The sequence below is a fragment of the Lepidothrix coronata genome, unplaced genomic scaffold (genome assembly GCF_001604755.1).
Source record: "Lepidothrix coronata isolate B3197 unplaced genomic scaffold, Lepidothrix_coronata-1.0 Scaffold167, whole genome shotgun sequence".
Taxonomy (NCBI): domain Eukaryota; kingdom Metazoa; phylum Chordata; class Aves; order Passeriformes; family Pipridae; genus Lepidothrix; species Lepidothrix coronata.
The window spans coordinates 295,796-310,116 of record NW_016690347.1 but is presented as its reverse complement, the minus strand read 5'-3'; the positions used below and the strand labels follow the sequence as shown (position 1 = coordinate 310,116).

Sequence of the window (14,321 nt, the reverse complement as noted above, 5' to 3'; positions counted from 1 at the left end):
TCCCAAAACATATTTTGGTTTCAATGAATTTCTAGTATTTTCCAAATAGCTCCAGTTGCTTTGTTTTTTTTATGTAGAAAAACTGTGTGCTTCTTGGTGAAGGGTACAGTAGGTTGTATAGTAACGGAAGAAATATGAATCACTTTCCATTTGCCTCTCTGCAGCACTCCATTCTCCCATGTGACACTGTGAATAAGGCAAAAAAATTAAATCTATTTAAGCTCCATTCCAAGCCTGACTCCTTCATATAATATAGCTCATTTAAATTCTGTCCTTCATGTTTCCTGGCTTTCTTGCTTCATGTTTATTGAAGTGTGTATGTGAATTTCTAATAACCCATGTTTAGATGGATGTTTGATGCCCAAATTATCCAGAAAATTTGAGAAATGGTGCTTTTTGCAACAAAAGAGTTCCTTTGCTTGTCCACTTAAAAAATCAATTTGTGAAGCTTTCTGGTGTTTTCTCCCTTTATTTTCCAGCCAGAAAAAAAAATAAAATCATTGTTAGTTTTTTCTATTAGTTAAGTCAGATATTCAGTTCTTTGAAAATCAAACCTTGACATTTGTAGAGAAATTAACATGCAAAACCAAACTATTCAGATGTTTTGACTTTCACAGCATTTCTCCTACTACCTCGGCTTTTGGCAACTGAAACAATCCCCCCAAATTTATAAACATATGCAAAATGGTTGCAAATCCACTATTTGTTTGGAAAAAAGAAAATGAATCAAACAAGTCAACCCTAAACATGCATCTCTTAGAGATAATAACTGACAAACAACGGAAGAGACAACACAACTCCATTTTGAATTTCTGCTTGGTTTTCCTTGAGGATTTTTTTATTGGTAATGGATAATGAGGAAGAAGTATTTTTGCACACAAATGAGGAAGAGTTATTTGTCCACATATAAATGCCCTCAGTGTAATATTTTTACTTTAGTTCATCACTATGAACATCATGTGCAGGACACACTGATGGCCATTTAGAGCACTGAGTTTCTCAGCAATGCAAAATTAAGGTAATGCTGTGCTTTTGCCCAGTCAAAGCTTTTAAATAAATGCCCTCAGTATCTAATTTTTATCCTTGTGGTACTGTTTGCTCAGTGGATGGGTCTGTCTGCTCAGTAGATAGGGCTTTTTTATGTTTTGTCCCCCCTATTTTTGATATATCTTCCTTTTTGTTCCTAAAACTGAGGAGAAAGCAGATATACAGAACAGTTGTGTTTGTTAACAGACATGTTTTAATCTAACCCATGGGAAAAAAAATCTACTATTACAAGCTGCTTCTTGTGGCTGAAGCACTGTGGTTACCAAGGCTCTGCTACTTGTTTTGTTGTTCCAAGATCATAATATCACATCTAAGTGTGCTGACAGTCCTGCAATCCCACCTTGGCCTTCCACAGCAGACTGTGGAGGGACTGCTTTCTTCGAACGAAGGTCAGTACCTCACTAAGACATGAAGTACAGCTCCCAAAGACATTTACAAAGTTTCACGAGGACAATCTTCAACTGGAAAGGCTGCTTGCCCCTCAGTAGCCCAGTCTGTCTCCTAACAACCCATGTTCATAAGAATACTAGCATAATATTAATCAGTGAATTGGCAAGGGAATTTATATGCATACACTGTGTGTCTAGACCATCAAATTTGCATTTGTTCTGTATTTTGTCCCAAGGACACTGCAACAAAGGTGCTAGTTGTCACTCAGGCTGCATCTGAAGCAAGGCACCTAATATTCTTGGTGAGGAAGCCTCAGTGCAGAGCAGGGGTAGATTCTCTCTAAGGCTGTACCCTGCAAACAGTCTGCAGGTGAGCCAGTCTGTACCAGACCACATGCACAGGCTCAGGGTTGCTCCAGGCATGAACCACAAGGGCAGCATGGACATAAGAGTCCAAGGTCACAGTCAGTACCTGTAAGAGACATTGTGTATGGAGACAGAACAACCACAGACTGAACAACTTACAACACCATATAGTACAGAAAAAAGACATTTCCGAGTGTATTTATTGAGAAATAGTAAAGATGTACATAATTTTACAAGCTTTTAATTTTAATTTACATTTTCTTAAATTAGGTAGGCCCTAAGAAACTATAATCTGCTAATACATGACAGAGACCCTTGGCTTCAAATATTCAAAATGCTGCTATTGCTGGGATTTTGGCTTCTGTCACTTCAGCTTCTCTTCAGAGATACTAAATACCATATTCATTTACAGCATATGCCTGCTGTCAATCCTTTAAAGCAGAGATGACTTTTGAACTGAAACCCTGAATCTGGGTACAACCTCACAGCTAAAACCTAGTCTCCCTATCCTGGGTCAAGTTTATATTCTCCATAAACTCTGCAATTCTGATGGAATACAGGACCTCATCCACCCCAAGATGAAGTGTGCTTGTATAGGGGACTTTGATTTGGCCTCATCTTCCTTGTCAATGCTTGCGCTGGAACACACTCCACACTGCTTTAGATGCAAACACTGCTGCTCACACTGGATTCTAATGAAAACAGATCTGCGAGCTAGCTGCCACCTAGATCTTTGTGCACAATCTCCACAGGCATCTAAAAATAAGCCTATTTTTTAGTTTTTTTCTGTTCTCTTTTACTGAACTGCAAGGTTTTATATCTATTTAAGATACCAGCTTGTGACTGCAATCACACATTTTTTGTATTCTGCAAGCTGACTACTCAAATGCCTAATGAATGTTCATGTTCTGTACTGAGAGCAAAAGGCGTTATATTCTATACTTCATTTGCCAAAAATACTTGCAAACATGACCTTTGCTCAATCTTGGTTGTTGAGGAGAGGCTGAAGGGAAGGTAGTTTCTGATTAATATGCTTTTGAATTAAAATGCACCCAGTGTCAAAGTGACCAACCTTCAGTTTAATCTTCTTAGGCCCACTTGGAACTGCCTGATGTCTCTGCCTTGGTTATTTTCTCCTCTGTATTGTTCATGCAGGAAAATATATCAGTCTAATTTCTCCCTACAAGGAATGTTCTACACACTTTTATTTAAAGATATATAGCAATTTTTGCTTAGCAAGAGAGTATTCATGCTCTGAAATTTTGTATTGCGACGGCTTTCGAGCTAAATCCTTGAATTGTCTTTGGATTCACATTTTTGTGGATTACTTATTTTTATAATTAACTTCTGCTATGGTGGCACACAGAACTTTGTCATGCTCTGTAAAACTTTCCTCCTTTTCCCTCCATCTCCTCTCTAGAAGTCCAGTATATAAACTGAGCTGCATCCACCACAAAAAGCTAAGCACAACTCCAATGAAGGCACTGCAAACCTTTTGTAAGAACCAACAGTTGTTGCTGGGCCACTTTTTGTTCTTACATCTGATTAGGAAAAGAACACTGAGCAACTAATTTGAGAAATAATATTGCTTCATGCATTTAAAGAACACTGTGACTTGTCAAAAAAAGAAAAAAGAAAAAAAAAAGCTAGTTCACCATACCAATTTTTTGGCTTATCATGCTTTTACATTGAGATTTTTATGCAATGCTAGAACTTGAGAAAGTCTTTGAAGTTTTTTCTTATTCCAGTAGAAACACCTTTTCCCACCTGAAACACTACAAAAAGCTGTTAACTACAGCTTTTTATGAAAAAGGTACTTCCAGGACAAATCTGACTAGACAAGTACTGAAAATATAAAGAAGGTATGCATAATTTTTACTTTTTGGACACATAAATATATCACCCAAATAGCTAGTCTATAGTGATTTCGTATGTGGCAAGTCTCATGTGATGGCTTTAAACTGCCCAGTGATAACAAATTATTGTTAGTTTGTTGTGTGGTGACTTGCATATCCAACTCCAACACAGAGAAGAAATCCCATTTTTATGAATTTATAGAAGAGTTTTGCCTTGTACTTTTAGTGGCTCCAGGCTTTCACCAACCAACTAACTTTCATGTAACCTCAACAGAGTTTAAATCAGCAAAGTCACTACCTGGTAACTATGACATATGTTGGCTTCACAGCACAGCTAGGGAAGATTTTCACCTCAGTGCCAACTACTGTGCTTGTGCAGGCATCCCAGAGTTTGCATTTAACACCTTTTCTTGCATACACCTCTTCATGCAGTTCAGTGCACAGACAACCTCAGATGTCTCCATATACAGTCTTAAAAATTGAAAAAAGTAGTTTCCATTTTCTGCAATGAGAGACAAACCACCTGCTGTTGTTTCAGAGTGCTCAAGCTGCACGTAGAGCACTAAGGACCTCGTGTACAATATGGATGTTGCTCATTTTCCAAAGATGAAAAATAGCATGTTCAAACTTGCAAGATAATCATCACTGTATGGACCGTAACTTTTAATAGAAATTATGAAAGTTAAGGTGATATATTTCTCAATATTTCTTTATAAAAATCATCTCTTTATCCTCTCCTCAGATACCTGACATACTATTGAAATTTCTGGTTCCAAAACATTTATGGTTGTCCCTGTGTAGTATTTTGTGCAATCAAAAACGGGTGAGGAAAATCATGCTGACCCAAAACAAAATACACGGAAATGTGGAACACAATTGAAAAACTACCAAAATGCTACTTTATTTACCAAAGTGGACTATGCTCTTGAAACGGCCAATGTCATTATGCCAGTAATTTCAGCAGCTTGTGTTGATCCTGAATATGCTAAATGGAGCATCGTTTGCACATCTGACTGACTTGAGTTTCTTTAGTAATTTTTCATTCCTAATGGAATTGTGTTTTATTCCACATCTGGGCTTAACTCCACATTTTCACCTTCCAGTAATGCCACCTGAACACTTTGTCTGCTGGGTGGAACTTTGTTCTTTTATACACAGCAGATGCACTCACTGTATGGCTTTCAGTGGACTTGGTAATTAATGAATATGGCTCTTAGTTCTCTTGTTGGAGAATCAAGAAATGATGCCGAAGGTGTTAAACGCTTTTTTTAACCTTTCAACGTAGCGGTCCCCAATATTAATTTCCCAACGTGCTCTTAACTTTTCTCAAACAATCAGTGGAATTATTCAGAATCCAAATAAAAACACAAACTTTCCTTTATTATTTTTTTCTTACTGCAGCAAATACTTAAATGCTTTGGTGCAGCTCTGCTCTTTGATTTCTTTGAATTTCAAATTTGGTCATGTCAAAAATTACCACAAAGGTTTTTCTTTGTTTATCTACAGAGTTTTTAACCAAAATTACATTATAACACACAAACACAATCTTCTCTTTAAGGCACAACACATCATTATGACATTCTGTTTGCCAAACTTATAAAAGAGACAATATTATATAACCCTTTCCCTCCCCTGCACCCCCAAAAGAAAGAAAAATTGCATCCACTTCCAAAATCAGCTGCTAACAAAGTCACAGTAAATTATTTTCATCAATAATTTACACAAATTACAGGTCTAGACAGGATTGTCATTATACAGTCTGAGTGCATTCCAATTCAGATTTTCTGGGTTAGGTAGGCTAAAGTCTGGTTCAAACCTCAGTGCTGAGAATATATCCCATTTTGAGGAATGTTGTTGAACACCACCTTGTTGGCTGGAAAACGCATTTTGGTGCTTTGCCAGTTTGAGTCCTTTGTTCACTCCTGTCAGGGCTCACTTGGTGTGTACCAGCAACCTCCACAGTTTTAATTCATTTAAAAATGTTGCATATATAAGACCATAGAGCTTCCTTATGTAGCACTAATGTTTTAACTTCATTCAGCAATCTGAATTCTTCAATTTGGAATTTTTAATTCCAAATATTTCTTCCCTTCTTAAGACAATTCATATGTGTAAAGCCAGAGGCATTGAATCACACATAAAAATTCAGTGTACTTGAAATATATATATAAAAAAAAGGATCGCCAACTTTAGAACACAGTTACAAATACTCTAGTTCCAGTGCTTGATGGAGAGCCAAGAGGTCCGAATGACTGGATATCCTCCAGAAAGGCATGTTGTGCTGTGTTTGTTAGAGGAGGGAAAAGATCAGGAAAGATGAACACCGTGATACAGGGTGGTATATGACACACGAGGCTAGTTAGATTACCACCACGTATTTTACATCACTGTTTCTGGATTGATTTTTGGTATTAAAGTACTGACAAAAATTAGACCAAAATAGATCTGAGCTTAATAGCTCAACTGAAGTTAAAATAATTAGATAGTCTTTCTTAATAGTTTCTTTGGAAACAGCCTGTTACTTATTAAGAGCTACTTGCTTAATGTTAGCATGCAAACCCATACAAAGGAGCATTAATAGGAAATGCCTTTCTGCTCCACTTATTTGACTGCAAAATACTGAATGATCACTTAAAGGGCTATAAGACTTCCATTAAAAAAAGCTTCTCACTCAACACTTTGAAACAGCGTTGAATTACATTTTTTCTCCATCTAAGGGAAAAAGAAATCTCTTTTGATACGAAAATAACACACTTCTGGTTTAAGAAAAGATAATTTGTGTTGGAGAAAGCATCAGGATCTGAGAGGTGCAAGTATATGCACTATTCTCCTTCAACAATTCATCAGCATATTAAAAAACCCCATACTTTCATGTTGAGTTCAGATCTATTTGTAATGTGCCATATTCATCCCTCTCTCTGAATTCTGCACCTATCCATGCAATATAGTCAACATAAGAAAAAAAGCATGCCAAACCGGAAAACACAGAATCAAACCACCATCGTTTAGCACAAATTATAAAAGACCCATCACCAATACTGTACCTATATTAAGGAACCATTTGGAATGAGCATTTTGATTATTTTCATTTTCTTTCCATTCCAACTACAACACTATGAGGGTACTTTATTTTGCTACTCCTAGCTCAAGGATATTTACATCACTTGTCCTGTACAGACATTGTCAGGCAAAAATTACAGTTTCTGCACACTTCCAGGGGTTATACTAGAAAGTATGGCACAAATTACTAATTTTATCTGTTTCTGAACACTGAAAATTTTTCTGCTGAAATTGGACTTGAATTATCATCATAAGAAAATTGAATATTTATAAGGAAAGAGTTCTTTTTTTCAGAACCCTAGATTTGGTACACAATCTCTATGTTGTGTTCTTTTTCCTTCAGCAGATACATCTCTCTTGAAGCAAATTATATGTTTATCATATTTGCTCCAGTAAATTATGGATCTTCATCTATGTTAGCAAAAAATTTGCATAGTCCTTTACATGTTTTTCCACATTCTCTGTAATACTTCTCTTGAAACATCCCTGATTTCAATATTTAGAGAAAAACACCACCCAACCATCGTGTTATAGCCCTTTCTATCTCTTTTGCTTATCTTTTGATTTGCTTGAAGCTAGTCAGACATTTTTGCTGCAATATTTCTTCATTTATTTTAAAAATAATTTTGTGGGGTTTCCATTTCTTTCCAAAGCCAAGTGAAGCAAATGCTAGAATCCAAATGGTTCATTTACTCTAGTTTTGATCTCATCATGCTCTTGCTGCCTTGCATCTGTGGACTGAAATTATTTGTCATTTTGTGCAACACTGACAGAAATGCAAACAGAAAGGCTTGCATTAGTAGCTACGTATCACACCAACATTTCAGAAGACAGGTTACCTTTTTTGCTGCCTGTTCTTCTTCTACACCATCCCCAATTACAACATATACTACTTTTCTGCCAAACCTTTGCATTATTCGTTCAAAGCAACTTTCTTTTCCTGGAAGATAAATGAGATAAGAGTTCAGAGTGAAGTTACCTGATTAGCTGCATGTTCCTCATCTCGGCCATCTCCAATCACAACATAAGTTATGTTAGTGCCAAATCTGGACACTATACGCTCAAAACAGCTCTCTTTGCCTGAAAAACAAGGCACTATTTATTCAAAATATCAAGTGAGTTATAGTGAAGCCTTACAAAGGATTTTTGGAGTGGTAAGACATTGCTACTACTACTTTTGAAAGGTTCCCAGCCTTAGAGCCAAATCGGGTAAGAAGTAATGAATTCCCTTAGTGACACTAAGCTGTTTCAGGTAAAGCTAAATTTATTAATTATTACAGGAAAGCCACTGAGGTAAAAGAATTAGCAACTCTGCAAAAATTAATAGGTTAGTGAATTAAACCATACATTTACAAACCATAGCACAAAAAAGGCACACAGTTATGAAGAGAATAGGGAAGTGCTCTTTTGGCATCCACCAATGCAGCTTCTGTTAGTAATAGTTTTCATCACCATCTCTGACGTATTACGCCTCGGGAAAAAGTTTGTGGAGCTGTGGCCTTACTTACATAGAGCTGAATGTCAGAGCAGAGGTTATTTTAACAAAAGTTCTGCTCAGGTTTGAATTCACAGAACACTTTTCTTCATGGTTTTCTGCATGTTTTTTGTTTTCTCCACCATACTGAGAAATTTCTGAGGCTTTTAATCAGTATCTTTATTCCTTCAGGCATCATTTAAAATAAGGCAACTTTGGAATTCTTCGACATAAAGATATCTGAATATATGCAACGTCTAAATCTTATAATTAAAACTGCTAAGTGTCAAGGAAGTGTTTTGGAATCCATCCATTTCTGGCAGAAAAAAATACTGGTAATGCAGTGTAGTGAGAATGAATGAAAGAATAATTTTCTTACCTATTTTGGTTGCACTGTAAATATTTTCAATAGGAAAAGCTCCTCCTAAACTGTATAGTAGAACTTTTGCAAGTGCTGGGATAAGCTGGGTCGTTGTTACCAACACGTTTACACAATTACTCCTAAAATGAGAGAAACGGTTTAAGTTTAAATAGTTTAGAAACAGTATCCAAATGCTGATGAAATGAACTAGCTGTGAAGAGCATATCCAGATTTCCTCAACATTGACTTTCACTCACACAGTAGTGCTGTTCAGCACCATCACTTACAAAAAAATGTACATAAAACTTTGGAAAAAATCCTTTAAAAAATATGCAGGGCCTGATTTTTGTAGGAAGTATTCCACAGTGGTTTATAGAAAACAAGTCCTTGAATATGAGTCCACTAAAACACAGACATTTAAGACTACCAAGTACCTCCAAAAAGAGGCATTTTAATGCTTCGAAAGCACAATTTTCATGCAATAAACTGGCAGTAGCCATCAGCACTATAAAGGAGTTAAGAGAACACAAAAACAGTTTTTGTTACTCTTTAAGGGAAATAAACAGCCAGTACACATTTGTCCATAATAACATTACTTCCTTCATGTTTCAAGAGTAGGAATATTTCTAAGAGGGAGAATAATCATGGTAATAAGCTGGCATCAAATGGCGAGGATGGAAACTTGAATGGAGAAGTTGTGCTAGCAGCTATACAACAGAAAACTCAGAGCCAGGCTACTTTAGGCACTGACAGGCTGGAACATGAGTGTGACCATGGCATGGTTGGAGTTGAGAGCAAATAGCTGTGATTTTTCCTTCTGGTATTTCCATAAATTCCAAGCAAGACCTTAGGCTACTATTTCTGACTTAAGGTATCTCAATTTCCTGTCAATAATGTAAGTAATGTTTAGCTGACTCATGGGTAGCTTCCGAAGATTTATAGGTGTACAGTTCTTTGAAGACAAGACAAAAGACTATTATTTAACAATTAGGAGTAACTGATAACAGTTTTCCAGACTCGTCCACCCATGCTCAACTGGCCTTTGTTACCAAAAGTCTTTTTGAAGACTAACAATTTGGAAAGGAATGCAGAGCTAAACACAGCTTATACAATCACAGTTTTTTTACTTTTCTCCTGATGTGTTTAGGACACTGTTAAGTTAATAACTATTAAAAGATAAACATATTGCAAAACTTGTTACATTGAAAATAAGATTTTCATGTCTTTCCAAGTTTGTCTTTCCACTTGATGCTAAGTCTTCTCCCAGACATGTTCAGAAGGCAAGATGACTTAATGTTTTTTTTTTTCTGTGGTTTAAACCCAGGATTTTTTAGGATTTCTGGTAAGATACATATTGCGTGGCTGATTAAGCAGCAGCAGTGTTCATACTTTCATTGTTTCAAAGAACAGTACATTTTATGTCTCATTACTAGGAACCCAGACTTTTAACTCAGTTAGAAGAGATTTTTGCTCTTCTGACAACTTAAGGTATATGTTAATATATACTGATTTGCTTGGAAGGACAGAAGGAAAATGTTCTTGTGTTCTGGTATTTATACAGTATTTAGGTAGCACTGTGAATAAGCACAAACATTGAAGGACAGAGCAGAGATACGTGGAATTCAGAGAATGCTGTCCACAAGATAATAAATTAAAAGCTGCCTCAGAATTCTACAACACATTTTCAATGTACACATATTTTAGAAGACATTTCATACTATCTTTAGTAAATGGTGGAATCACTTAAAATGAAACCACTTTCCACTTTTCCCATGTCCTATTCCAAAGTCATAGTAGATCTGTTCTGTTCTTTAAAGGCACTCATTTACCGTAAGCTAAAATGAAAAAAATAGCCATTACATATCCAAAACTAGAACCTTTTTTTACAGTAGACTCAGTTACATACCTTGTGCTGATAATTGATAATGATTTAAGTGCATTTGTTAGCCAGGAGTCTGTCAAAGCTTCAATCTCTGCTCTTAATTGCAACCATGCATCTCTTTTAGCGGGACCCAGGAGTCCTTTTATGTAAAAGAGAAAGAAAAATAGAATTAAATTCTGTATTAGCTGGAATGTATTGGGGTTTATGGTAATTGTTTATATTTTAAATTCCACTAGAACTTGAACAAATATTAAAGAGAAAAATCTATTGTCTTCAACCGTCAGTAAATCTTTGGTTTTATTTGTACTTCGCTACATCAAGCAATGTCAGAGAATATTTTAGATACTAATAATTAGTTGGATTTTTTCATCTATTCAGGCTGCTTTACTGCATTTCAAAGTATACCTTTCAGAAATACATATTTTTTAAACCAACTCCTCACATGTATCTTACTCTCAAATTATCAGAGGCAGTGACAAGAAGATCCATGTCATCAGGATCACAGGCAGAGACAGTCACAAAAGAAGGTACTTTAGAATAAACTGGCCTTTGCAGTATCTGCATATGTTTAAAACTGCCCTGCTTATGACTCTGTATATAGGTGAACCGCAGGTTACACATATGAAAATACATTTATTTGCTGATGCTTGCTCTTCATGTCCTATTGTAGTTAGTAATAATAGCTCCTTCTATGGCATTTACAGCCCTGGAACAGCTGCACATCTTATGTTCTCAGATCTCAGTCTTTAAAAGCTCAAAATCTCTTTTTGTGTATAAATCGTAAGATATTTAAAAATACCCAGCCTATTGAACGTTGAGACACGAATTCTTTGGAACCAAGATATTTTAAAATTAGATTTCATCCTGGAAGAACAAGGAAGCAGGCTTCATGCCCTTTAGTATCCCTCTTCTAAAACCCTATGTTCCCAAGAAATGATGATGACTGTCTTCAAAAATCTGAAATGAAGCAATCTAAAAATATATAGATTAGTCTAGCCTTCTGTTGCCTTCTAGCCACTATTCTGAAATAAACAGATAAATACGTGATAAGTAGGTTATTAAAAAGGCTAAGAAGTAAAGGATGAATGAATAAACTTGCCCACTAAGGATGAATTATATTTCAGAAGCAGAATTTCTGGGAGTACAATGCATCACGTATCTGCATTCTGCCTTTGCAATGATTGTTCCTCTTAGTGCAATTCCTTATGTTGTGTTCTTGGACTTGAGCTCTTACCAGTGTAAAAGGTTTTATGAAATGCAGCAGCTTTAGAATCTTAGATGCATTAAGAGATATAAGAAAACCCAGTAAACTTTTGGTTAATACTGGTTCAAGAATTATTAGTATACAAAAACTATTCATGACACCAATAAAGGGCAAGGGAGGGCAAGTGAAAGTCAGACCTCTACTACCACCCTTTGGTCCTATTGCTTCATCCTTTGGCATGTAAAAACTCTAAACTACTAAGAGTGAAAATACATGACTGTGGCAATTATTGAAGACTTCTAAGTATTTCCTGTTCTCACAGTCTCTTTTTGAATGGATCAGTTGACATATTCACCTCCTCAGAAGAGGGCTGGCTGCCTCTGCAAGTCACAGGACTCTCCACAACAGATTCTTTTGGTTCTGCTGCTCAATTACCTGCACGTCTGCTGGTGAGGACATGAGCAAGTCCATGAAGTAAAACAATAACAGGAAAGCTCTTGGCCCAAATGAGACTTAGACTTATCGAGAACACAACTGTGTAAGCTACAGAGTCAACAAAGGGGCTATTGGCATGGCAGTGCTAAAATTTTCTTGAATCCACTGATGAAAACAGACTAGCAGGTACCCAGCAGAGTTCAGGAGACTGTGTGTTGTTACCAACTAGATCATGAAAATGTAGGATGGAAATGGCCATCCACAAACAATTTGTGCCGTGGAAACTATACAACATCTTTCCTAGAGGCAGCGTATTTGAGACAGAATAAGTGGTTCAACCAATCAGTACAGTAAGAATACCTGGGTCTAAAGCAGGAAGATGGGCTCTTTTGGAACCAAATGAAAGCCCACTTGGTTTTTCCAACACTTTCTCCTGCACAACAGCACAACACTGGCTTTGCTGCTCCAGTCAGTGGCTTTCAACAGCCCATGGTCCAGTCACATCACTTTCCATTCCCTCAGTGGCTTCCCAGGCACATTCACTTGGTAGGAGTTCATCACCATGCAGTTTAGACTGATCAGCAGTCTAAGTTCATTTTGACAATTAAACTCACCTCCTATGTTGTTCTTGTAAGTATTATACAACTCTTTTACTCTTCTGTAACGGAAAGCCAGCTTCCTCATCCAGTCAACCCCTCCTCTTACACCTGTTGGCAGACAAAGGTTTGCACTACTTGCAGCTGCATGGAAGCCATCAGTTGCAAAACTGTAGGTACTGCAAACACCCAAAATACAGTAAAAATAAATACAATGTATTCCTGTAAATGCTCAAATTATTTAATCTTTGAAAATAAAAAAAATAAACAAATGCTGTATCTTACCTTAGGTCTTGTCCGTTATCATCAGAAGAAACATCATCTATATGAACTTGATCACACTCCTGTTGAAAACAAACAAACAAACCCAAATGATAAGTTATCTTATAAGAGTGTAATCACCATTCCTGGAAGTCTTCAAAAGGCATGTGGATGTGGCACTTGAAGATATGGTTTACTGCTGAACATGGTGGGCTAGCTTAACGGGGGGCTGGTTGGACTGGATGACATTAGAAGTCTTTTCCAGCCTTAATGATTCTATGATTCTATGCTCACCACAGGCTTAGTACAGATGTTGAAGAAAGGACCGGTGCAGTGCACCAACGACACCAGAAGATGGCAGAGTGGTTACACTCACAGCTCCCTATCACCATCATTGTCTTTAAAATAATAAAACCTTCAACTCCTACATAGTGTAAATTGCTAGTTAAAACGGGCCTTTAGAAAAGCAATATGCAATTTTGGTGTAATTTTAGATTATTTTAATTGTAAAACCCCAACAATTGTAAGTCTCATTTATAGTCTCCTTAGTATACCAGTACTTAAAAATCACCTAAATCATATTTTCCCACTCCCTAGAAGCTAATGATGAAGAACCTCAACAGGCATATGACTTATGTTAAGTAGTTTGGACATGTATCAGGTTCTTTTATTAATTTATGCAAGTGCCTTTTGCTGGGAAATCACAGATAATCATCAATACTGAAGAACTTCATTATTTCCTGGTTTTGGAAGGGATGGAAGCAACATGAGGGAACTGAGGTACACTAGAAAACTGAACTCCCCTCCAAGATGGTTTTATAATTGGACATCTATCAAATATCCTTATCTGAACAGTGGTTATAGCAGAAAGGTAAGAAAATGTGGGGGAAGCACAATAAATAAATAAGTCAAGCCATCACGCATCATATTAACTGTTTTCAGCAGTTGTTTGAACTAACATCTTAACCCAAAGACATACCTGAAATTCAATGTCCAGAGATTTTACTTTGCTGTATGTAATTTTTTAATATTTAAAATAGTTATTGTTAACATAGTCCTAAGATGTTTTAAGGAAAAGTTCAAGGATGTATTTAAAAATTACTCCCCAGTTAATACTTTCCAATAATTTACTCTCCTTACTTAGGCAAAATGAGGTTAAGCTTTCAAAATGCACAGCTCTGTGCCTCAAAGAAAGAGTTGTCTGAGTCATTTATGTCAAATAAAGTTGCTGACAAGCAGCACTTAATTCAAGCTCTCTGTGACATGCAAGAAGACACAGTTCTAAGTTTCCAATCTCTGTCTCATAAGAGTGCTAAGTTGTACAGATAAAGGATAAGTCTGAGCAGAGGAGTTATTTCCAAATGTGTATGCCACAAGTTCCTAGAGTGTG

General features: G+C 36.5%; 1 protein-coding gene across 3 annotated transcripts in view; it reads right to left on the bottom strand.

The window, feature by feature from the left end:
- Positions 1 to 453: 453 nt before the first annotated feature.
- The window catches only part of EYA4 (EYA transcriptional coactivator and phosphatase 4), a 150,750-nt gene continuing 136,882 nt past the window's right edge, over positions 454 to 14,321 (bottom strand). For all 3 annotated transcript variants that reach the window (XM_017829707.1, XM_017829706.1, XM_017829708.1), the window contains exons 15-20: positions 12,956 to 13,014; positions 12,689 to 12,849; positions 10,460 to 10,574; positions 8,572 to 8,693; positions 7,698 to 7,798; positions 454 to 1,908 (exon numbers count right to left, since the gene is read on the bottom strand). In XM_017829707.1, the coding sequence (XP_017685196.1) occupies positions 1,777 to 1,908; positions 7,698 to 7,798; positions 8,572 to 8,693; positions 10,460 to 10,574; positions 12,689 to 12,849; positions 12,956 to 13,014 (690 nt within the window). In that variant the 3' untranslated portion in view covers positions 454 to 1,776. The remainder of the gene's footprint in view (positions 1,909 to 7,697; positions 7,799 to 8,571; positions 8,694 to 10,459; positions 10,575 to 12,688; positions 12,850 to 12,955; positions 13,015 to 14,321) is intronic.